General features: G+C 38.3%; 2 protein-coding genes across 5 annotated transcripts in view; one reads left to right on the top strand and one right to left on the bottom strand.

The window, feature by feature from the left end:
• The window catches only part of NSMCE2 (NSE2 (MMS21) homolog, SMC5-SMC6 complex SUMO ligase), a 278,569-nt gene that overhangs the window by 111,942 nt on the left and 140,104 nt on the right, over positions 1–26,523 (top strand). The window lies entirely within an intron of this gene.
• Positions 12,179–12,418, bottom strand: LOC135277986 (cyclin-dependent kinases regulatory subunit 1-like). The gene has a single exon (XM_064384140.1). It carries the CDS (start codon positions 12,416–12,418, stop codon positions 12,179–12,181), a length of 240 nt encoding a protein of 79 aa, XP_064240210.1.

Consider the following 26,523-nt stretch of genomic DNA (forward strand, 5'->3'; position numbering starts at 1 on the left):
TATAAAGCAGCTATAATCAAATTTTATATGTATATGGTAGCAATTATATAGGAAAAAACTGCATGTAGAAATTCAGAGCTACTTGTATGGAAATGCATTGTTGGTTCAGTCTCTACCCCAGTGATTCAAATGTGTGGTAGTAGGCCCACAGGCATTTTGTTTTTTTTTTTTTAACATTCTCCAGGAAATGCTAATGTACCATGAGCGTTGAAAATAATCTGCTAAAAGTTGCTTACTAGGCACTCTAAAGGATATAAATCTGGCACCAAGTCCAGATCTAATGCAGCTTATTATTTAAAAGGGAGGATTTATACAAACATATCTTAGCATAGTCATAAGCACATACATATATGTTACTTAGTAATTACCTAGTGAATTAAATTGTACTTGGTGTCCTGGTTTTGCATATAAACTAACTTCATTTACCTGTATCTCAGAGCCTGATTTTAAAACTCCATGTTGTACTTAGTATTCATTCATTCAACAGATGTTCATTGAATATGCTGGGAATATGGCAGTAAACAAAATTTTCAAGCCTCTGTGCTCGTGGAGCTTACATTCTGGCACTTGGCATCAACTCACTTTACAGTATTTTGGTGGAAATATGTTTCTTTATTAACTCTAAAACAAAGATGTCTATTTATTGATAGTCTTAATCTTGATATTTGTGTTATGCTCAAGTACTGTCTTTCAGAGTTACTTGCTTTGTATTTGTTAAAATTTATATTAGTCATTACATTCTTTTTCCTGGAAACCTTTTTTTTTTTTTTTTTTTGAGATGGAGTCTCGTTTCTGTCACCCAGGCTGGAGTGCAGTGGCACAATCTTGGCTTACTGCAACCTCTGATTCCTGGGTTCAAGTGATTCTCCTGCCTCCCAAGTAGCTGGGATTACAGGTGCCTGCTACCACACCAAGCTAAGTTTTGTATTTTTAGTAGAGAGGGGGTTTCATCATGTTGGCCAGGCTGCTGGTCCTGAACTCCTGACCTCATGTGGTCCTCCTGCCTTGGCCTCCCAAAGTGCTGGGATCACAGGCGTGAGCCACCACACCCAGCCCTGGAAAACTTTTTAAACTAATTTATTTAGTCACCTACATATGTTGACAACAGTGTTACAGATAGAGACTGTCTAAGCCATGGAAAGATACTGGAATATGAAATGAGAAAATGTAAGTTCAGATAATGGCACAACCAAGTAGTAGTTTGTAGTTTTTAAAGCACATCAATGAAATTATATTTTTATGTAAAGTATAGTAATATAATAATGCTAACTAACCCACAGAGTTGTTTATGGGTTAAATCAAATATTATATGTGAAAAGTGTTTTATAAAATGTCATATACTCCCCAAATATTACTTACCTGATATTTTTGAACTTGTTAGAGGCATTTACTTTAATGATTTTCATTTATACATATACTTAAATTGTATAAAGATAAACATTTTTAAAGTTATCAATCGGCATGAATTCTTAAGTCTAAAGGAGCAAATAATGTTTTAGTAATTTTGTTAATGTGGTTAAGATTTTAATGAAGGATAAAATGTTGCTAGACTAGTTAAGGAATGTTCTGTAATTGGCAAGGGTGGGAACAAAAAATGTTGATAAAGTAAAAATCATTTTTCAGTACAATATTGGTTTTGGCAATCTTTTCTTGATAGAAAGACAGAAACTGAAGTGTCAGGAATTGCTCTATTCACAATGAACCATTCTGTGCTCTGATGAAAATATGAATATTCATTATAAGCAGATGTAATGGAGCTGCAGCTATCACTATGTGCTCTGTGGGCCTATAATATACTAGGGATTCTTTTTGGGTATACATAGATTTAACTTGAAAAAAAAAAATTGTCTCTGCTGTTTGAGCTCAGTTGTTTAGTTAGCCTTAAAAAAAAAATCACCTGATGACTTTCTGTAAATGTGTGTGTGTCTGTGTGTATATATAGATAATTTTTTTTAGTGCCCTCATCTCACATCAATCTATTTGCCACATTATAGACTGCATTATATCCATGGACCTTGCATAACTAAGATCTAGAAAGAGGAAAGGAAAGAGGCAGAAATGGCTTCCTAGGGAGAAGCTTTTACTGAGAAATAAGCCACATGGCTCCACAGCCAGCCCGTAGGTCCTTGAGATACATACAGCCCATGCTTCATCCTACCCCCACTTTGTACATGTTAATAGACTTTATTCTTAAATAATTATTGTTAATAGACTCTTTTTTAAGAGCAGTTTTAAGTTCATAGCAAAATTGAACATAAGGTACAGAGATTTCCCATATACCCCATGTGCACATAACTTCCCCCATTATCAATATTTTAGTGAGTAGGCCCCTACTATATTCAGAGCACAGCTAGTCACTAGGAAGGAAAGTACGTAATTGATGTCGTGGAGGTGAGAAGAAAAGGAGACTGGTCTCTTAAGATTACAAGGTCCTAGAACTTTAACATGCAAAATCTCTAGAAGATAGAGAGTAGGGTAGGGGTTCATGAAAGGTTTTTAGTAGGGTTTTCCAAAGTAAACATAGGTTATTTTAAAAAATAAAATATAACTTGATACCTTGAACGTAGGAGAAAAAGAATTTTAAAAAGTAATCAGGGTCAGATGTATTAGTCAGTTTGCTTTCCTATGGGATTCCTTAGTCCTTATCATGTAATTTACGTTTGGTTAGAATGCCACTGCAGTGAGAACAGATGCTTGTCTGCCTTCATCTGCTGTATCCCTTGTGTCTACAACAGTACCTGTCACGGAACCACTGCTTAGTGTATATTTGAGAAATAAATGAAGGACTGTAGAAGGGGGTTATAACTTAGTTCATGGGACCTTTTTCCCCCATGGGACAAATATTTCATGATAAATACTTTGACACATAGTAGCCCTGGGAATAAAAGATAGGGCCAGACCCTTTTTGCGAAGGTTACCTTGGCGGACTTGAGCAACAACTGCACTCTTAACTACAAAGCGTGGCTGCCAGTTAGCCAGAGGTGTTCTCAGACTTCCTGACAACCTTCCTTACCCAGTTTGACCATTGGGTCCTTCCTTATAGAAGGTACTTCCTTTCTCTTTCCCTAAGGGACACTATACTTTAACTTCACTTCCGTTGCCTTTGGTAGGAAACTTAAAATTAGACTCAAGAACTTTTAATTTCTTCCTCCAGTCATCAGCCTTAACAACCTCCATCTTTCCTTTATGTGGAAGCATTAATTTTTCCCCCTACACAAAGTATTAAGTTGACCATACTTCTTATATTTGATAGTGGTATGGAGTCAAGAAAATATAGTAATAGCTTGTTTATATATATTTTCCTAATGCTTTAGAGCACAGGGTTTTATTTTACATTTACCAAAAGCAAAAAATTCCTACTGCAGCGATTGGTAAGAATTATGCCATTCAATAAGATATGCTGTCTAACTCATTCCTAAAAGTCTAGTCCCCTTCCTAAAAATCCCTAGCAGTCCCTCTCCGTTTCTTTCTGCCCCCACTGCTATCGCTGCTCCACTTCTGATCTTACCATCAGCCTCCTACATGCTCCCAGCTGTAGACTCGATCCTGCCAGTTTCTACCAGAGTGACCATTCCACAGTATATATCTGGTCATGCTTGCTCACAGGAAGCTGGCAGGAGTCAAGTAGGGCATGGGCTTTCCGTGGCTCCCTTCGACCCTTCTGGCTCCAGGCTCCTATTTCACTTTCTCGCCACTCTTCTCTCTAGCCCTTTGATCCACTTACCATTCCTAGAAGGTACTGTGCTCTCTTCACCTCTAGATGTTCACTCTTGCTGATCTCTTCATGGACGATTCCACCCCTCTTTCTCTTCCCTTGGTTAAGGCAAGTCCCTCCTTCTGCCTCAATGCAGACATCACTGACTTCAGGGAGTCTTCCCTAAGGTAGAGCAAGTGCATGTCTACAATGCAAGACCTTTAAAGAAACTTTCATATGGAGAAGAATATCTAATTACAAAAATTAGGGAAATTAGTATGTGCTTGGCAAGAAAAGGGATTTGGGGCAAATTTTATGGTAGCTTTGAAATATTTTAATTGTTTCATTTAAATAGTGTACTAAATGGAACCCCAAACCGAAATATTCAACTCATCTAATATTTGGCATGCATTCTAATGCCCCTTAACCATCAGTAAAATGTTCTGTATCCACTGCTTTTGGTGACAGTGCCTCCCAGCAGACACATGAACCTTCTCTCTTGACTGACTCATTTGATTCAAATAACAAGTTTCCCCATGACCCCGCTTCAAAAAGTAGAAAGTGTCTTCTTATGTTTTCAGAGTACCAGGCTTCAAGAAGCAGCTAGCAATTCTTTGTTTTTGTTACTCTTTGTTTACTGTTGACCTAGTAATCACCTCAGCTGGCGGCTGGAGATTGAAGCTGGAGAGTGGAGGAGGAGGACCTGAAGGAGTAGAGGGTTGAGGAAAAAGTCGTAGAATTATAGGTTGTAAATACTAGCATTATACTTAATAAAATGCACTAACTCTTATGGTCAAGTTTAAGCTTTCATAATACAATGATAATTTAAGATAATTATAATCGTTGAATTTGAAAGATACAAATGTGTGCCAAAACTCTTTAATATATTGTCCTGGTAAGTGTGCTTTTGGGAATCACTTCTAATATGATAGTCCAAAATGTAAATGCTTTATATACAGAGAGTTCTCTGTGATATTCAGCAAGCAACTTGGGCAACAATCAAGAGCTTTGTGAAAATTATCTATAAAATGAGATGTTCAGAAAATGTTTTATCATATACTGTTAAATTTTAGAGCAGTATAAATATTTATATGTATTCTGATCACCATGACCAGGTAAGAAAATACTGTAAGCCATGAGCAGAAATAGAACAGAAGTCACAGGACATGAGGAACAGCAAATAATCCAGTTGGAGCAGATCATATGTATATGGGAGAAAAGATTACAAGGGTAGGTTGGGACTGATTGATGGAGTTACTTGTTGCCTTGAAAAGGATAGTTTCATTAATAAGTAATGGGGAGGGTTACAAGTTTTTCATTAGCTGAGCCATCTGATTAGATTTGAACTCTAAGAAAGTAAGTCTGGTTGTGGTATGTAGGATAATTTGGTATGGGAAGCGATCTTGTTACATTGGTCTAGTCAAGTGCTGATGATATACCTAACTGCCATGGACTAATTGGAAAGAAGAGAGTGAATGCAAGAAGTGTTGTAGAAGTAGAATCTACAGGATTTATCAACACATTTCAAATAAAGTAGACTTAGGAGAACAAGGAGTTGAAGTTGGCCGTGAGGTTTCTAGTTTGGGTAACTGGGAAAATGGTGATACCATTAAAAAGTAGTAGTAGACTGTCTCGTGGAAGAGCTGGTCTTTGGGTGGGGAAGGTGACTTTCATTAATATCAAGCATACTGAATTTAAGGTGCTGGATTTTGGTATAAATCTTCAACAAATGGTTGGCAGTGAAAAGTGGAGTGTAAGACTATGGCTTAAGAGAATGGGAGAGAAAGGCTTTTCAGTTGCTCCCAGGTGACAGTTGGAGCTCTAGGAGCAGATGAGCTCTGTAAGGGGAAGAGAGAGCCTAAGGAGAAGAGGCAGAGCCAGCAAGCAGTGGGGGGAGAGGGATCAAGGGGCTTATGGGCCAAAAAGCATTAAAGGGAGAAACTTTATCTTCTTAGTATCATGTTCTTATTTTAGTTGAATTTCCTATTACCAAGGATACATACATTTCTGAGTCCTAAATAAAATTTTTCATACTTTTCATATTCAAAAATTCAAAAACTAAGTTCCGTTACCTAGTAAGATTATGGGGCCAGAGGGATAGAATTCACCAGTTTTTTTTTTTTTCTCTGCTTCTACCCCATTGGTAGTATGGGTTAAGAGTTTCCTTCATAGCTTCTTTTTCCTCTCCCAGAAATTGATATTTAAAGAGTAAAGGTCACACCTGACTTCTATTGAATTTTATAAGCAGGAAACACATTGTTTAGTTTAAAAAAATTCTCGTAGCACATAAAGGGATAAGAAATGAGGTATACACATTTATTAGATGATAGATAGTTTCAAAAATCAGTTCATCCAAAAGCTAGCAATTACTTTTTATTTAGAAATTGCAATTTAATCATAATTTGATTTTTAAGGTATTTTAATATAAATATTAAACAGAATGATTTTCAGTGGCTGTGGTTCAAAACTGCTATGGAATAGAAATTAGTATTGTGACACCATTTATGTGTCCAGTTGTAAATTAAATGGTGATGAGTTTCCAGCTCCGTTAGTTTTTATTGTGGAACAAACCACCCCAAAACATAGTGGCTTAAAATAACAACCGTTTATTTGGTTCGTGATTATATGGCTTTGTCATTTGGATGGGGTTTAGCTGGGTGAGTCTTCTGCCGGTTCAGAGGGGCTTCCTCACACTGCCAGACTGGCTGGGGGCTTCTGCATCTAGAATGTCTTCAGCTGGGACAGCTGATACCCTTTCCATGTGGTTGCAGCCTCCAGCAGATGAGTTCAGATTTGTTCACATGGTGGCAGTGGGTAGGCTAGAGCCTCTAGAGCCAAAGCTGAAGAGCTCTTGAGCCCTGGGCTTGGAAATCTCACAGTGTAACTTTTGCCAGACTTTTGGTCAAATAAATTACAAGGCAACCCAGATTCTAAGGGTGGGAGAATAGACTCTGCTTCATGATGGGAGGGTGGTAGAAAGTATTGTGGCCAGATTGTCAGTCAGCCATATCAACTCATATTCATTTGTTCATTTTGAATACTCAGATACCAGTTTTTAACTGCCGAAACAGCATTGACTCTGTGTGTGTGTGTGTGTGTGTGTGTGTGTGTGTGTGTGTGTGTGTGTTTCATTCATCCTCTTTTCTCAGTATGTTACCTCTGCAAAAGGAGGTATTTGAAGTAATCTCACTTTTCTGATTCATCTGTTTGGTGAAGGACATGCTTGTTTATTTAGATATTAAAGCAACTTGAAAAGAGAATGTAACATAAATACAGTAAAACTGCAGTGGGGGGAGAGGGTTTACCTATACATTATTTGTTAAATATCTTTAAAGTGACTGTTTTGTGCCTGGCACTAGGCTAGATGTATAGGAATAGAGAAAAAGAAACATGGGTCATAGTCCTTACTTTAAAGAAGTTTATTTGCTAATAGCATGAGTAAAATTTATACCCAACAAATAATTTATTAATGTACCAAGGACTATGCTTTAATCTAAAGTTGTACATAGATGGATATGACCTAGTCCTTTTAGTGGAAATAGGTATTTAAAATAACTATAATTAAAAGCATGAGAGAAATATCAACTGAGTGCTGTTGAATTAGAAAAAGAATAGGAGGCGGCAAATGATTGAGTGCCAGCATAAGTGATTCATATAATTAACACCTGAGAAGGGCGACATCTTTGAAACCAGAGGGTGATGGCTTCATATAGAAAATGAGTCTTGAATAAGACTTTGAAGAAGAGGTAGAATTTGAATAAGTGGAGAGGTAGGAATCCTACTCAATTTAGAATTGAGTTGTTTTGCCAAGAAGGTAATTATTTAATTAGAGTCTTTTCAAGTGGCAGGTATTAAAGAGCATGTGATAACATGACTATAGAAAGACTCTGTAGAAAACATTACACTGGGAAGATTGCTGGCAACGTTTTTTCCTCTCCAACGGTGCCAAGTCTTTTTTTTTTTTCTTTTTCTTTAAAAAGAAAACAAAACTTTATTTAGAGATGGGGTCTTGCTGTGTTGCCCAGTCTGGTCTTGAACTCCTGGGCTCAGATGATCCTCTCGTCTCCTGAGTGGCTGGGACTACAGCCGTGTACCACCGTGACTGACTTGATTTTCTGTCATCAGCTATTTGTGTACTTTAATTGGAAGATTGAGTAAAGAATAGTTATTTTATAAGGGAAACACACATTTTGTTTTTATTCAATACTACTTTGTAGCCATATATTGATTGAAAAAGAAAATAGAAACAAATAATGTGTATCTCTGCAGACAAAGAAGTACAACATTGAGAAAAGTAAGGAAACCCCCATTGAGTAATGTCAACTGGTACTTTCTACAAGTATATCTGGATCTATTTAGGGACTAAACTGGTAGAAATATTTGGGGAATTTCCTTTCCTAAATTTGACAGGTAAATTTGCTTTTCACACTTTCTGTTTCATTTGCTTGTATTTAAACTATTTTGAGAAGGAGAAGGATCAATTCAAATGTGTTTTATTTAATATTAATTGAATAATACCATATTTAAACATATACCAACTTCCAAAGTGCTTGATGTAACTATATATAATTAGTAAAAGAAGAATCATAATTTTTATTTTTGTAAATTAAATGTAGTTTTTCCCTGTTAAAACACCATTATGAATGAATCCCTTTATCTAGTTTATCATTGCCTTTCCTAAAAGCAGCGATACTTGACTAATACTGTCTAACTTAATTGCTACCATGTGATGAATTCTAGATAATTCTTTAGGGGAAACTTTCCTACTATCTCAGTTATTTTCAGTGACAAGAAATTGGGGGAGTTTATAATAGCTCTTATCATTTCATGTATTTTAATAGCTGGAATATATGTCCAGTCCAAAGAGAATGCATCACAGGGTGATCACAAGTTGAAAATGAGATAACACATGAAAGTATTTTGTAAACTGCAAAGTCCTGTGCAAATAAGTGTAAGGTGATATTATTGTTCAGAGATTAGTATTTGTTATTTCAAGGTCTCTATAGAACAGTCATAGTTCGTAGCTTAGAATCTGGAGCCAGGTGTTCTGAGATCAAGTCTAGGTTCAGCCCCTTACTAGTTCTGTAATCAAGGATAAGTTTCTAAACCTCTCTATACCTCAGTTCCTCTGTCTGTTAAAATGATGTAATAATAGTATACCTACTTCATAGGATTGTTGTGGAGATTCAATGAATTAGTATATGAAAGTCTTTTGCAACAGCGTTTTGGCACACAGTAAATGTTATGTGTTACCTATATTTCTCATCGTTACTGTCATTATCACTACATCATGTAGAATAGATAATTACTTCCTGATATATGCTAATCATGTTTTTCTCTGTGGAATTCTTCCTGTACTCTCCTAGTTTTGCATTTTTCTGAAAGAGAGCTCCTTGAGGATGAGGACCGAATCTCATAAATTTTTTTTTTTTTGACAGGGTCTCACTCTGTTGCTAAGGCTGGAGTGCAATGGCACGATCTCGGCTCACTGCTCACTGCAACCTCCACCTCCAGGGTTCAAGCGATTCCCATGCCTCAGCCTCCCAATTAGCTAGGACTACAGGCATGCCCCAACACACAACCATGCCCGACTATTTTTTTTTTTTTTTTTTTTTTTTTAAATAGAGACGGGGTTTCACCATGTTGGGTTGGCCAGGCTGGTCTCGAACTCCTGGCCTCAAGTGATCCATCCAACTTGGCCTCCCAAAGTGTTGGGATTACAGGAATGAGCTACCATACCTGGCCTCCCAGATTGATTTGATTCCAGGTACCTTCTATGGGAAACCTTCATTAACCACTTCTGCCCAAGACAGTCTCTTCTGTTCTATTATACCTTTTATATATGCATGTATAATAGCATTATTATATATTCTCTGCTCCTCTTTAAAGTTTTTTATCTTTTTGATTAGGTGATATATGTACATAGTTCAGACTTCACGAAATGCAAAAGACTGTAGTGATAAGTGGGCCTCTGCCTCCCTGGAGACAGTTACTCTACCAGTTCTTTACATATCCCCGCAGAAACAGTCATGGCGTTGCACAGCTTGCACATGTGTTTTAATGGTAGCATATTGGATACTGTGTTCTACTTTGCTTTGTTCACATACTATACTTTGAGTATTCCATATCAGTACATATAGCACTTTTGAATGGCTATATAAAATAGTGCTATAATTTTTAACCAGTCACCTGATGGTGGGCTTAGTGGTTTTTCTGTGGCTGTTACCGACATCACTGCAATGTGCTCTGGTACACATACAGAAGTCCACACAAGTAGGCCTGTACTGTCAAGTAAATAGATGGAATTACTGAGTCAAAGAACATGTGCATTTTAAGATTTTTACTCTGAAAGACAAACTGCTCTTTATGGGGATTTTATTAATCTACAGCCCCATCAACAATGTATAAGAGTCCGCTTTTCCTCACACTTGCCAACTCAGTATGTTATTAAACCTTTTGGTCTCTGCCGCTTATATATCCCAGATCAACTTCTAATTCTGCTTCATACTGTTTGCCATCCTTTAGAATATTTCTGTTTTGCCTCCCTTCATTACAGTAGCTCTTTGCAATCTTAGATAATCATATCTTCATTGACTTTCCTTAACTTCCAGGAGAGTTCTAGTTTCTGATATTCTGTTCCATTAACATGTACTTGTCAAACCAGGTACCCTCAGTTACTTACATGTCATAGTGCTTTGTAAATGTTTATGGATCGATTAGCCCAAGTGGCAAAGTCCATCTTCTCTGTAATTTTGAACAAGAGAGAGCCATCGCTTTCTAAATACTTTTTATTAGTTTCTGCCTTTGTGTTAATTCGTGTATTTCACATTGTCAGTATCTGTTACTACACGTGTGAATCTTTCTCAGTGTTCAAACTCGGCCTCTTTGCTACCAACTTTTACCTTGTTAGCAAGGTGAGCACATATTCATTTAAAGGTATCAATAAGATTTTATGACCTGTTTTCTAGTAGCCCAGGATAGAGTCTTTCTGGGTTCACTCTGCAGAGCTGGCTGAGTTAAGTGGGAAGAATCTCAAAAAAGATGCCATCCTGGGATAGTAGGGGAGACTCAGGGACTTGGTTAAGTTAAAAGGGTACCCTCTGCAGTGGCTCATGCCTGTAATCCCAGCACTTTGGGAGGCTGCGGCAGGAGGATCACAAGATCAGGAGTTCGAGACCAGCTGACCAACATGATGAAACCCCGTCTCTATTAAACACAAAAATTAGCTGGGCATGGTGGCGTGTGCCTGTAATCCCAGCTATTCAGGAGGCTGAGGCAGTAGAATCGCTTGAACCTGGGAGGTGGAGGCTGCAGTGAGCCAAGATCACACCACTGCACTCCAGCCTGGGTGACAGAGCGAGACTCCATCTCAAAAAATATAAAGGAGTGCCCTCCTAGAGCCGAGACAGTGAGATCCTGGTAACTGTGCAGGAGGTTTTGCTCATGGCCAGACTGTTGTGGGAACCTCTTGAACAACAAGGTGAAAAGAGCGAAGTGGGCAGGGAAGTTGTGAGCCAGGCTGGGGTTTGAGTGGAGGGTTCAGGTACATATGCAATACCAAACCATTGAAAGTCATTGCTAGAATATTAAGTATTTTGACATTTTAAAGAGTATAAATTAGGGATTGTTGATCAGATGAAAAGGCATGGTGGGCTAGAAAGCAATGACTGGCAGAATCTAAATAATTTATTGATAACGATAACATTTTTTTAATGTAGGATAAGATCGGTCCATTGTATTCAGTTGCACAGTTTATTAGGTACTACACAAAAGCACCTGTCTAAGGAGGCAGAGGGAGACTAGATTCCAGCCTGGGCTCGAATCATTGAGGCATGTACCTGGTGGTATGCCTGAAGCAAAGTGTGCCTTTTTCTTATTCATCTGCTAATTCAAATATTCAGGGTAGGCAAGTGGAGGCCTTGTTCTCTTTGCTTCATATGTTGTAGACTTAATGTGAAGAATATCCTCTAATCTGTTAAAAAAATCAATATGTCATAGTATTTTCTTTTTTATTTTTTAGATTATAAAAACTTCCTCTTTAATCAAGGCTTATAACATGAACAGATTTCTTGAATAAATGGAAAGTTTCCAGTACACTGAAACATAAATCCACAAGTCACCATACATACAACACCCGGCAGAAAAAAACAAAAACAAGTTTACACGATCCCTGTAACAGCCATGGTGTTAATCTCAGATGCTTCCTCCATCTGCCGAGTGTGTTCTAGATACACAGCACACTGTGGCTTCTGGGGTCACACTCAGCTGAGGCTGTGGGTCCACAGAGCACTCATCAGGCTGGGCTATGGTGGTGGTGGCTCTACTCAAGAAGCAAAGCAGTTACCAGCACATTCAAACAGTGTATTGAACATCTTTTAAATATCAAAGTGAGAAACAAGAAGGCAACACAATAATGTCATCAGGAAGATGTTAGGAAGTAAGGACAGCTGTGTAAAGCTTGAGGCTGAAAGTGGCTTGCCAGCTTCATTTCTTCAACTTCTTGGGTAGTGGGCACCGGAACAGTAAGATGTGAGGTTCTGGTTCATGGATCATATAATGGACCCAACCCTGACTCTGCTGAACACCAAGATTCCTGCATTCAGATTCAGACATCAAATGGGTTTTAGGGACCAGCTTGGCTATGTCCTTGGGCAACACGACATGCCGATACTCAAACTCCTTGCTGCTGTATTTGTCCGAATAATAAATTTGTTTGTGCGACATGATTGCTCCGTCTGCTAGCCTTCAACCCCGCGCCGCCAACCTCCAAGGAACCGTCATAGTATTTTCTGATTCAAAAATTATATTCAGCAATAAATGATGACTGGTCACCATTTAATTCTCATTTATAAAATGAGAATAGGGAAAAAGAAAAAAAGAAGTTAAATATTTGGCTTTGAAAGAGTAGACCTCTATGAAAAAGAAATGTTAAACATTTGTACTGTTTCTTTTAAAGCTTTTTTTCTCTGTTGTAAGATTTTCCCCTTTGAGGACACTGCAAGCAAAATGAATCATGCCATTGGAGAATGCCCTCTAGATCTTCTTGGGGTTATCTGTAGCCAGCAGTGTACAGGAAACTAGTCACATTATTAATTGCATTCTCTCTTGACCAAAGGGTTAGCTATTCTAAAATGTGATTTCACTGCCCGCATCGGTCATAGGCCTAAGCTTCTCTTTGTTACTTTAGTAAATATATGTGTGTATGGAGTGATTTAGTTCAAATTTAGTGTATTAAATGGTAGTTTACCTAAGGCACCCATGTTTTCCCTCCCCTCTCTTCCTGTTTCAAATTATACAGAGGCCTGGAGGTCTACAAACCACATCTATTCTGAAATGTGAGTTTTGTTTGGCTCACACAGTTTTGGGATTTGTTGTGTTTCAAATGTGTTTAGATAAGAGTTGTTCCTTTCCATTATTCACTATTCTGACCATTCTCTTTTGTTTTATATCTGGTCCTTTTCATCTGTCTTTCATGTTGGCATTCCAGTTTGTAATTCTCACTTTATATCTGGACACTGAACACAGAATTAAGGCAGGAAATTAGAAGGTAGAATAAAATCTGCCTTTAAGAAGCAATTTACATTAAACAAATAACTCTTATTTATAGTATCAAGAAATGTTTTCAAATATTTTAATTGTATACCAATATCATTCCCCTAACTACTCTTCCCATTTAATTACGATTAGGCTGGGCAAGATAAATATGAGGTTGGTAGGCAAAATTAGGGAACTGTATCAAGGTTTAGAATACCAGGGGTCAATAGCAGGCCAGTCCCTGGAAGGCAGAATATACACAAACACTAAGGTCAAGACATCATAGGTCAGAGCAAGGTGGACAGACTAGGGAATAGCAGTAGCATCCAGTGCCCATGGGAGCAGGAGCATCAGGTCCAAGCCTCTAGGACCAGGAAATGCATGAGCATTAAAGGAATGAGATCAGAATTGGGAGGCAAGGAGGCTGAGTCATGGGAGCTCACGGTCTCAACAAGGAAATGGGTCACTGAGGAGAAGGGGGGCAGTACAGGACCCTACATGAAATAAAGGAGTTTGCCACAGACAAACCCCCTTTGCCTCTGCTTAGAATTTTTTTTTTAATTAATAGGCTTTAGTTTCTAGGTTAACAAAATAGAACAGGTAGTACAGAGAGTTCCCAGATACCACCTTCTCCTGCCATCCCCTCACACACCTATTTCCCCTATTTTCCTGTTTTTAACGTTGTACATTTGTATGATATATTTGTTGCAATTGATTAACCAATATTGATACACTATTAATGAATTAAGCTCATTTTTTACATTAGGGTTTATGCTGTGTTGTATATTTTATGGAGAGTGTGTTCGTGTATCAACATTTATATTACATAAAACTTAATATTTTGACCATTTTTAGGTGTGCTGTTCAGTGACATTAAGTACATTCACACTGATGTGCAGCCATCACCATTAGCCATCTCCAGAACTTTCTCAGTAACCCTAATGGAAACTGTACCCATTAAACAGTAACTCCTCATGTCCCTACCCTCACCCTCAGTAGCCACTGTTCCATCTATCCTATGTATTTGACTATTTTGGGCACCTCATATAAGTGGCATTGTACAATAATTGTGCTTTTATCACTTGAGCCCAGGAGTTCGAGACCAGCCTGGGCAACACAGTGAGTCCCTGTCTCTACAAGAAATTAATAAATTAGCTGAGCGTGTTGGCACTTGCCTGTTGTCCTAGCTACTTGGGAGGCTGAGGCGGGAGGATCACTTGAGCCTAGGAGGTCTTGGCTGCAGTGAGCCATGATCATGCCACTGCACTCCAGCCTGGGCAACAGAGAAATACTCTGTCTCTTAAAACTAATAAACAAAAAATTGTCCTTTTGTTTCTGGCATATTTCACTTCCCATGGTGGCTTTAAGGTTCACCTATGTTGTAGCATGTATTTCCATTTCATTCTTTTTTAAGGCTGAATATTCCATGTTATATGCCACATTTCATTGATCCATTCATCTGTCAATGGACATTTGGGTTTTCACCTTTTGCATATAATGCTGCTGTGAACATCAGTGTACATACATCTGTTTGAGTTTCTACTTTCAACTCTTTTGTGTGTATATAGTCAGAAGTGAAATTGCTGAATCAGTTGGTCTATGGGTTTTTGGCAAATGCATAATATCATGTGTCCGTAGTACAGAATAGTTTCATTGTCCAAAAACTCTGCTTCAAACATTCTTCACTCTCCCACCTTTGCCTCTACTTAGGTTTTAATGTTCTTTTTGTAGACATTTAACCACTGTTTATACTTCCAACCTGGAACTTTCAGGTAAAGATGAGTTAGTAAAATCAGTGATCAAAGGAAAGTAAGATGTTCTGATAAATTATCGATTGTCCCTTAGGCTTTGAGATTTTGAAAGTTACTTACACAGTTAGCGTACAGGTAACAAACGCAGAGCTTTAGAATGCATTGGCTTCAAATAAGATTATTTGTGTGGCTGCAGTTAAATATTGCATCCATTTATTCCACAAAGATGTATACCATACTATATCCAAGCCCTGTGCTAGATACTTTCCATAGGAAACAAAGATTCCATTGAGGTAAGCTAGACTATTTTAGGAATTTCCATCTTTGTTACCACCAAGGTACCTCTTTGATAGCTGTTCTCCAGGAGCCATGTGTTTTCAAAGATCCTGTCTATTACATATTATGCTTGTGCTAGGCTTTCTCAGAATATTGAAAATAGCTTTTGAATCTCCACTATAATTTTCAGGGAGCCCTAGAGGTCTAGAGCTCTTCATAAGAAAGCTGATCACTTTTTAAATTCAGAGCATGAGTCTTCGATTAGGATGGTTTGTGTGATTGTCACTGTGCCCAGTGCTGTTATTACAGCTGTGCTGAGGTACTTTGTATGGCTGTTTTCCAGTCTTGCTTTGCTCAGATTACCATTTCTCTATCTTCTCCAGTTGCTTGCTGACCCAGCCTTTTCCATTATACTTCCTTAGTGGCAGTGACCATCTAGATATGAAAAAATAATAATAATAACACTAGGACAGAAAATAAAGAGACAAGGACAAGAAAACTCAGGCATTTGTGGTCATTAAAGAAGAAGTGTCTATACACTATTTTAATTGTTGCTGTCATATGAACCTCCTGATAATTTGTTTATTCATGTTTGTACATATTCTGCATAATATCAGTATATGCATTATTAGTGTAACCTAATTTGTCTACTTTTTTAAATAAAAGTTAATTATAAATAGAAAATTCTGAGATTTTGCATGTACTCTGAGGTGCACGTATCCCACTTTAGTACCCTGTGGTTACATTGTCAGAAAATGTGAGTGGTTGTGACTATTTTTTTTTTGAGACAGAGTTTCGCTCTTGTTGCCCAGGCTGGAGTACAATGGCGTGATCTTGGCTCACCGCAACCTCTGCCTCCCGGGTTCAAGCGATTCTCCTGCCTCAGCTTCCAGTATCCCCTGGGAAGGTAGCTGGAATTACAGACTTGCACCACCACACCAGAATAATTTTTTTTTTTTTTTTTTTTTTTTTTGAGACGGAGTTTCACTCTTGTTGCCCAGGCTGGAGTACAATGGCGCAATCTCGGCTCACCACAACCTCCACCTCCTGGGTTCAAGCAATTCTTCTGCCTCAGCCTCCCGAGTAGCTGGGACTACAGGCACACACCACCATGCCCAGCTAATTTTTTGTATTTTTTTTTAGTAGAGATGGGGTTTCACCATGTTGACCAGGATGGTCTTGATCTCTTGACCTCGTGATCCACCCGCCTCGGCCTCCCAAAGTGCTGGGATTACAGGCATGAGCCATCACGCCTGGCCGGTTGTGATTCTTAATATAGAGTCAAATAAAATCTGAATACCAGTCCACTAAAGCTGCTTTAATGGGATAAACTTTTAAATGAACCATTAATATACACTCCTCTTAACCATTAATATATACTCCACATATTTGCTATTTGGGGTCTGAGGAGGCAGAAAGACAGAAAGAGATAGAAGAAAAGCCTGAGTTGACTTTAGGACTTTCAGTGTTCCAGTGCCTGGATATAAATGAAGGATGAGCATTTCTACTTAATTTATCTGGCTGGATTCCTGTGCCTAATGGCTGCATATATACCATAAACACTGTGAAGAAGCAACCATGGAAACACTTGTTTTCTTGTTGGGCTAAATTTACTCTGGATTGAATATTAACACAGGGCCTGGCAGTACTTTAAAAGCAAAAATAGCTTAAGCGTGATTCACTCTGAGTCATTTACTGCGGCTGCTGCTATACTGCCTAGAGCTTGACATTGAACAAGTTGGCAGCCTGTATTGCTACATTTTTTCTAGGAACTCTGAACACATTTCATTCTTGTGAATTCGCTTGTGCAACGATATTAAATAGAGTAATATGTTTATTTTGTTTCAAAGTCGAATGAATTTCAGAATGGTGAAACTGAATTATTTTTCTTGGGCTTTCTGGAAAAGCTAGATTCTCAGAATTCTCCTGTGGTTACAAGACTTACTCTATTTTATAAAGAATTAATAAAATGTCATAGGAGTTTTGTTTTAGGCACTTTGGGCTTTTCTTATTGAAAACACCACATTAACTAAAATACCTGATAGTACTGTCAGGATTCATTAATTTTCTGACATTACTGGACAAGATGGTTCGTGCCATTCAGAAAGCTCTTTTGCTTTCTTCTTCTTTCCTAATACAATGAGGCATGCAACGTAGCCTGCCTTATGGTTAAATTGGGTGTATGACTTGTAAACTTCCCTCTTGCTATTAAAGATTATATAATGGGAAGTTCTTTGGTTTTGAAAGGCAGACCAAAGCCACCCACGGGATTTCTACTGGCCCTTTAAATGTATTGCATCCATTTCTCTGAGTAAACCCATGTGGCTGAGAAATAGTGAGTAGCTTGTTGGCTGACTGTGGGAAAACCTATGAAGGATCAGTTGACCTCATCTGGGAAGGAGTCAGAAATGGCTGAGAATCTAAAACTATATATATGAGGATGGTTTTGTTTTCTCTTGATGTTGCAATCTTTATTTTAACATGTTTTTGTGTTTAGCTTTTGGAGTTGCCTAACAGTATAATTTCAAATGAGGTTTAGTTTCAGCTGTTTAATTTTAAACTGTAGGGAACATGATTCAAAAAAAAAATTAAGACACTATCATTTTTCTTAGAATTTTAATGATTTGTATAGGAAGAGTTTTCCTGTGACAGCCTAAAACGAAAATGAGCCTAACCTAATTCTTGATATTATTTTGAAATTGTTTTACCGTAAAATTCTTACATTAGAACGTGTAATTCTGTCAGAGAATTTCAACATAGTTGCATAAATTGTGTTTCATATTACAACTTGTTCTCTGCTTGACTTCATTGAAATTAATAAAAGGGCTCTTTGAGAAGGATCTGGTGAGTTAGCATCATTATTTAAAAAAAAAAAAGTAAAGAACTTACTCATAATGTATCCTGTGTTGCTAAGTTTTCAAAGTTAGCTATCTCAGCCACACCCAAAAGCCCTTTCAGAAGATTGAAATCCACTTATTCATTTATGCTGGCTTAGAATTTTCTTCCTAGTAACGTAAGAGCTGAGATCGATATAAATTTTCCATGAAATATATGATGATTGCAAGAAAAACTAACATTTGGAATTTGAGTTGCTGCCAAGTCTGATGTTGTAATATATAGTTCTTTATTCTGTGATTACAAAGATTTCTTATAGCAGGGCTTTCTAACTTGGGCTGTGTGGGTGCTAAAAATATCTCCAAGGTATTTTTTATGTCCCAAAGGGATACTGTCACCCTTCCTCAGAGCTAGAGGATAGAATACTAGTCCTGCAGTAGCGTTGCCCACATCATAGTCATGTCCACCTTCTACTGCTACATTTCCAAGTCATATAAATGAGTTTTTCATATGGCTTGAAAATTAGCTCACCAAAGTTAAATAACCAACCCATGTCAGGTTGTAAACTAAAGAGGCTAGTCTAAATGAGTCTCAGCATCGCCCAGTAGCCACTGTGTTATTAATTCCTTTACATAGATATGTCTCTTTTTTTGAGATGAGATCTTACTTAGTCACCCAGGCTGGAGTGCAGTGACACAATCATGGCTCACTGCAGCCTTGACTTCCCTCAGGTGATCCTCCCACCCAGACTCCTCAGTAGCTGAGATTACAGGTGCACACCACGATGTCTGGCTAAGTTTTGTATTTTTTATAGACACAGGGTTTTGCCATGTTGCCCAGGCTGGTCTTGAATTCCTGGGCTCAAGCAGTCCACCTGCCTCAGCTTTGCAAAGTCCTAGGATTACAGGCATAAGCCACTGTTCTCAGTCAGATGTGTCTTATCCATAGACATATTATAGGTTGAGTATCCCTTACGTGAAATGCTTGGGACCAAAAAGTGTTTCAGATTTCAGGTTTTAGATTTCTTTAGATTTTGGAATATTTGTATATACATAATGAAATATATTAAGGATGAGACCCAAGCCTAAATGAAGAATTCACTTATGTTTCATATATAGCTTATACACATAGCCTGAAGGTAATTTTATACAATATTTTAAATAATTTTGTGCATGAAACAAAGATTTGACTGCCTTTTGACTGCAACCTATCACATAAGGTTAGGTGTGGAATTTTCCACATGTGGCAACGTGTCAGTTTTTAAAAAGTTTGGGATTTTGGAACATTTCAGATTTTCAGATTAAGGATGTTCAACCTATGAATGAGATAATGTGAAAGTCTTCACACAGGGTAGCGTAAAGTAGGAACTCAATTAAAAAGCCCATTAAATCTGAATTTATGTTATAAATATTCACCTTATTTGGTCTGCAAGTTTTCTTTTTCTCTATTTATGTGTACACTCATTTTTCAAACTCATATGCCAGAAACTATAGGATATTTGAGACAAATTAATAAGCCTTCAAGAATTACATTCTTCCCTTGAAAAGGCAGGTGTGCAAATTATTGAATATATTAATCATACGCTTTTTAAAAAGATTAGGTACAAGGATGTCATTTCCTTAAAGTAGGAATGATTTTTTAAATTTTTTAATTGAGAAATAATTGTATATTTTTATGGAATACAGTGTGATGTTTTGATATATGTATACATTGTGGAATGATTAAATCAAGTTAATTAACATATCTGTCACCTCATTTACTTTTTTTGTGGTGAAAACTTTTGAAATCTACTCGAAGTAATTTTGAAGTATACAAATACATTATTAATAACTGGGATTTCCATGCTGTGCAATAGATCACTAAAACTTATTCCTCTGTCTAACTGAGACTTTGTAGTTTGATCAACATCTCCCCATTTCCCTAACCCCATCCCCCTGCCCCCTACCTCTTCTAACCACCATTCTACTCTCAATGTCTATGAATTAGCCTGTTTTAGATTCCACATGTAAGTGTGATCATATATTCAACTTTCTGTGCTTGGTGTATTTCACTTAGCGTAGCACCCTTCAGGTTCATCCATATTGTTGCAAACAACAGAATTTATTTTTAAAGGCTAGCTAGTACTCCGATGTGTGTGTGTGTGTGTGTGCGCGCGCGTGCACACATGCGCGCATATGGGATTCCATGGTGTATGTGTGTATATATATACACACACACATATATATCACTTTTTTATCCATTCATCAATTGATAGACACTTAGAGGCTGTGTGCAGTGGCACAAACCTGTAATATCAGCACTTTGAGAGGCTGAGGCGGGTGGATTGCTTGAGCTCAGGATTTTAAGACCAGCCTGGGCAACATGGCAAAACCTCATCTCTACAAAAAAAAAAAAAAAAAAAAAAAAGCCAAGTGTGATAGTGCATGCCTGTAGTCCCAGCCACCCAGGAGGCTGAGGTGGGAGGATTGCTTGAGCCCTGACAAGGCTACAGTGAGCTGAGATTATGCCGCTACACTCCAGTCTGGGCAACACAGTGAGACCCTGTCTCAAAAATAAAATAAAAAAGACTGGGCGGCCGGGCACGGTGGCTCACGCCTATAATCCCAGCACTTTGGGAGGCCGAGGCGGGTGGATCACGACGTCAAGAGATCGAGACCATCCTGGTCAACAAGGTGAAACCCCGTCTCTACTAAAAAATACAAAAATTAGCCAGGCATGGTGGCGCGTGCCTGTAATCCCAGCTACTCAGGAGGCTGAGGCAGGAGAATTGCCTGAACCCAGGAGGCAGAGGTTGCGGTGAGCCGAGATCGCGCCATTGCACTCCAGCCTGGGTAACAAGAGCGAAACTCTGTCTCAAAAAAAAAAAGACTCGGCATGGTGTTTCACACCTGTAATACCAGCACTTTGAGAGGCCAAGGCAGGCAGCTCAGGAGTTTGAGACCAACCTGAGCAGCATGGTGAAACCCCATCTCTACAAAAAAAATGCAAAAAATTAGTCAGACATGATGGTGCGCACCTGTGGTCCCAGTTACTTAGGAGGCTGAGGTAGGAGGATTGCTTGAACCCAGGAGGCAGAGGTTTCTATGAGCCAAGATTGCACCACTGCACTATAGCCTGGACAACAGAGCAAGACCTTGTCTCAAAAAAAAAAAAAAAGTAAAATAAAAGGTAGACACTCAGGTTGCTTCCATATCTTGACTATTGTGAATGATGCTGCTGTGAACATGGGAGTGCAGAAATCTCTCTGACATACCAATTTCAATTCATTTGGATGTATACCCAGAAGTGTGATCATATGGTAGCTCTATTTGTAGTTTTTTGAGGATCTTCCGTACTGTTTTTCATAATAGCTGTACTAATTTACATTCACCAGGGTTGCCTTTTCTCCACATCTACACCAGTACTTGTCTTTTGTCTTTTTGCTGATAGCCATTCTAACAGATGTGAAGTGATATCTCTTTGTGATTTTAATTTGCATTTCCCAGATGGTTGGAGAAGTTGAGCATTCTTTCCATGTATTTCTTGGCCATTTATATGTCTTTCTTTTGAGAAATGTGTTCAGGTCCTTTGCCCTTTTTTTTTTGAGTCGGGGTCTTGCTTTGTTGCCCAGGCTAGAGTGCAGTGGCATGATCATAGCTCACTCGAGCCTTGAGCTTCCTGGCTCAAGAGATTCTCTCACTGTAGCCTCCCAAGTAGCTGGGACTACAGGCACACACAACCATGCCTGGCTAATTTTTAAAATTTTTAGTAGAGATGAGGTCTGGCTGTTTCCTCGGCTGGTCTTAGACGCCTGGGCTCAAGCAGTCCTCCTGCCTTGGCCTCCCAAAGTGCTGGGATTACAGGCATGAGCCACCAAGCCCAGCCCTTTGCCCATTTTAAAATCAGGTTATTTGTTTTCTTGCTATTTAGTTGTCTGAATTCCTTATGTATTTTGGATGTTAGCTTATTATCACTTGTGTGATTCACAGATTTTTCTCCCAGTCCGTGAATTATCTTTTCATTATGTTAATTGTTTCCTTTGCTGTACAGAAGCATTTTAGTTTGTTGCAATCCATTTGTCTTATTTTTTTATTGCCTGTGCTGTTGGGGTCATATCTAGGAAATTATTGCTCAGCCCAATGTCGTGGAGCTGTTCCCAGTTTTCTTCAAGTAGTTTTACAGTTTCAGGTCTTAAATACTTAAGTCTTTAATCCATTTTGAGTTCATTTTTGCATATGTTGTGAGGTAACCGTTTAATTTCATTCTTCTGCATGTGTATATACAGTTTTCCCAAAACATTATTTATTGAGGAGATGTTCTTTCCCCATTGTGTGTTCTTGGCACATTTGTCAAAAATCAATTGAGCATAAATTCATAGATTATTTTTGGGCTTTCTATTCTGTTCCACCAGTTGGTGAGTGGTAAAATTTTTTTTTTTTTTTTTTTTTTTTTTTAACTAATAACAACTATCGACCTTTGAGTACTTCCTATGTACCCAGCTCTATTTCAGGAGCAATAAGGTAGGTAGATGGTGTTATCCCCATTTTACAGAGGAGGATATTGAGGCCCATAAGAGGTTGAGCAATTTGCCCAACTTTACAATTCAAATCCAGGAAATCAAGCTAGAGAGTCCATGCCCTTAACTATTACTTGTTGCCTCTTGTTGATTGACTTTGTTGAGGAAAAAGAAAAGCTCTTAGGAGCTGGAGGAAATGGGAAGTCAGTTCAGCAGTGATAATGTGATCTCTTTGTAGGACATTAGATTTTTTAAATTAGTGATTATTTTGGAGTACTTTTCCTAAAGTCTGTGTTTCTAAAACAAAGTGGCTTCATCCGGTAGGCTAAATCTGAGAAGAATTTACCACATATTCAGCGTATCTTTCTTAGGCTATATGTGCTAACCCCTAACATGAGCTGAGTTTGAGAACTTAATGTTCTTACATATTACCTCCGAGACTGAAATTAGTTCTTAAACCAGTGTTGGGTTTTGCCATTCAGAGGCACTGTGGGGGCCATGCCAAGAAACAAATTAGCTAAAAGCAAGGCTTTCCTTCCATCGACGACAGTGGGTCTCCTTTCATCTTGTGGCTCTTTTAAGCTCTCTAACAGCCTCTTTCTGTCTTTTCAACTCCATTCACCTCAAACCCAACAGTTCTTTTTTACAGTCAACACTGCTAAATAGTTATTCAGAGCCCTGCAGCTCTCATTTCATTCTTGGCTTTGTCTAAGTTCCTGAGAGAGCTGCAGAAAGAGGTTGAAGAAGTGAAAATCATCAGCTCACCCTGTTTGCATATCCTGCAGTTTGCCAGCACCCCCTGTGAAAGTTCAAGGTCTAAGAGTACAGTGAGCAGAGAAGCCTCTCCAGGGAGGCTCCCAATAGCTTGTTTGTTTCACATGGTGCTCTGGGGTATATTTGTTTTTATTCAGGAAGGTATTGCCTTTTTATTTCTTGATATATTTTATAAGAAAATGTTTTCTCTTAACATGAGAGCAAATTATACTTATCTGCTGAACAAAGCAAAGCTATCTGCAAGGACATTTTTGTTTTTGCTTCAAGCACCATTGCTTTTGGCAATTGTAGACAAAATATCGTACTGTTTGATGAGGTGTAAAATAACACACTTTAACTGGAGAATGAACACATTTCCAGATACAATATTACCGTTCTTTTCTTTTTCAAATAATAGTTTCCAAAAATGAATTTTAATGGACTTCTACCATTTAACCAAAGTGAATCTTTGAATCTCTGAAGTTGCCCCCACTTCACACCTGCATATGTGACACTTAACAATTATTTACACTTTTGATTAAATTCAACCTTTATGTCTTTTTGGAAAAAATGAATGCATACAGTTTTCTTCACAAAAACTCCAGTGTCAAACATGTTGTTTTGAGCTTTTTCTTGGTGTATTAAGCTGACATTAGGCACCAAGATAATGCATTATGGAAATAATGGCATTCCTCCCCAGAGGGCCTCATGACTTGAACTGAATATTCTCATGGCCCAGTCATTGTGTGGATTTGCTTTTAAACATGTCCAGTCTTGGCATTTTAAAATAACATTTTAGAAATTCACCAGGAAAGGAAGGTGACCGTGCAGTTATCAGATGATAAATTCTAATCATGGGACTTTCGCGTGGGTTGTTTGTAATTGAAGACAGTGCATCCTTTGTAACTGAAGCTAGTGCAAATGAGGACAGGGGTGGCGGGGACAGAAAGCGGAGAGGTGTACAGCTGCTCTCCTTGCACTGTACCCCTCATATCTGCAGCCGGGATCAGTCTAGATCTCATTCATGATGCTTGGGGGCCTTGGGGGCTTGGGAAGCCAGCTCAGGCCTTGTGATCTGCTTGGATTAGTGTTGTCCGGGGTTCTCACTTTCTGACTCCTGGAGGATGAAATGCTACTTGTCTGAGAGGGAGTGGGAGTGATTCTTGAGAAGAAAAACATGATTTGGGTAGTGAAGAGGTGTAGAGGAGAGGTCCGGGGATGTGGAAAAGAGGGACAAGCAGGGAAGTAAGCATGAATAAAGGGTAAACTGGGGAGGGAGAACAAGAAGGGAGACCGAGAGGAAGAACCCACTTTCTCTCTTCCCCTTACTCCTCCCTGTTTGGCAGTCTGGCTATTTCTGCTTTCTCCCTTAGTTTCCTCTTTTCTCTCCCCCTTTCATGGAACTGCTCCAAAACTTGTTCTCTCATCCCTCTGCCTCATCTTTTTGTGTCCTTCCCTAACTCCTATCTCTACCCACCAGCCCAGTTCACTTCCTTTAGTTGCCCCAGTCCCCTCTTCCTAGGGGCCCACCAAGTGAGTGCCACATTCACAGCCATGTCTGGTGCAGTCTGAAACACCTGAGGCCACTCAGGGTCTGTATTAGAATTAACCTATTCTAAAGGCTTAACCAGACTTTCCAAGTTCCTTTTAAGTCAGAATGAACTCCTGCCTTGACCTTGCCCAACCTCAAATTGCAGGGACAGCTTCTAGATCCACAGGACATGAGAAGCAGGAGCAGGCCTGCCACGTCCCTGACATGGTGATCGAGATTTTATGAATGGTAGCTCAGTGTCTCCCTCAGTCCTTTAGACAGCAGTGAGGAGGTGTGGGCAACAGCAGTGTCCCTAACTCTTCGGTAGAGTGACTGCAACTCAGAGAGCAAATCGTGCCAACCAGGGCCTTCCCCGCCAGAGCTACTGCTTTGCTGTCTACCGAATAACGAATCAAATGTTTCTTTCCTTTGCTTTCTGTTTAGAATTAAGGACAAATTTTATTAGCATCTTTGTCTAAGCTATAGCGTTAACTCTCGGTTTTTAATTACATCCTCACAAATGTATTGCAATTAATACTAAAAATCAGGAAGCCTTCTACTTTGCTAATAAACTCTTTCTGGTGTTTGCAAATCTGATTAAGCTTTAATTAGAATTCCTTTATAGTCAGTCTTTTTCTAATTACTTTTCTGACTATAAAAATTTGTATATTATAAAAGATTCAGGTAATATAGAGGACAAAATAAAAATTATCCCATTTCCCAGAGATAATTACATATTAACATTTTGTATTTTCTTTCAGTCTTTTTTTTCTTTAAACCATATATTTGCAAAACTGAGATCAGTTTAGTGTCCTAATTTTTCCATTCTGTATAATGTGAGCTCATTAAATATTTGAAAAACATGATTTTAAATTGATTTCTAATATTTTATGTATGTTCCATTGCTTTATTCCTCTTTGAATCATTGCCCTCTATTACTGTTACATGCACTGGTTATCTTTCAGTGGATAGCAGTTGATATTATGAATTTTTAAAGTCAGTTTGATAGTTAAAAAATAGTATCTTGTACTATATATTCAGTCTTAAGTATCAAAATTGCCTAATTTTTAGATCACTTCTTGTTACTTTTATTTATGAATTATAAAGATTAAATAAAATTATGGTATATTTTTCAGGTAAAGATTATTTCAAAAGTTGAAATAAGTGATTGGTGTTTGTTTTGGTAAGATTTTACTCCTTTTGAAAGCATTTTGATGCATTTATTTATTCAGTCAGCAGATATTTATTCAATTCCTTCCAGTGCAAGGTGTTAATTGGTGAGGATAAAAAGAAGAAAAGGATGCTTTCTGCATTCGAGAAGCTTACAATTCAGTGCTGGTAACATATATGTAAACATGTGATGATGTAACACAAAGAAATAAATATTAAAATAAAGCTGCAAGCAGGGTGCTGGGAAAACACAGAAGGAAAATGGAATTTTTACCAGCAGAATCAGGGGAAGACTTCCTGGAAGAGCTGACATTTGAGCTGAGCCTTAAAGTATCAATTTAATTTCACTGAGGAAGGCAGTACATGGCATTTGAAGCTTAGAGTATCGTATATTCAGAGCCAAAGGGGGCTGAGAGCACATGTCATATTTGAGAAAAGTGGATGTCCCAGAGAGCCGGGTGTGTTACATGCCATATGGTGGTCA

Source organism: Aotus nancymaae, unplaced genomic scaffold (genome assembly GCF_030222135.1).
Source record: "Aotus nancymaae isolate 86718 unplaced genomic scaffold, 86718_ANA_hifiasm-v0.15.2.pri h1tg000036l, whole genome shotgun sequence".
NCBI classification, from domain to species: Eukaryota; Metazoa; Chordata; class Mammalia; order Primates; family Aotidae; genus Aotus; species Aotus nancymaae.

Coding starts and splice junctions, on each gene's coding strand:
- LOC135277986 (XM_064384140.1), bottom strand. CDS start 12,418: ATGTCGCACAAACAAATTTATTATTCGGACAAATACAGCAGCAAGGAG.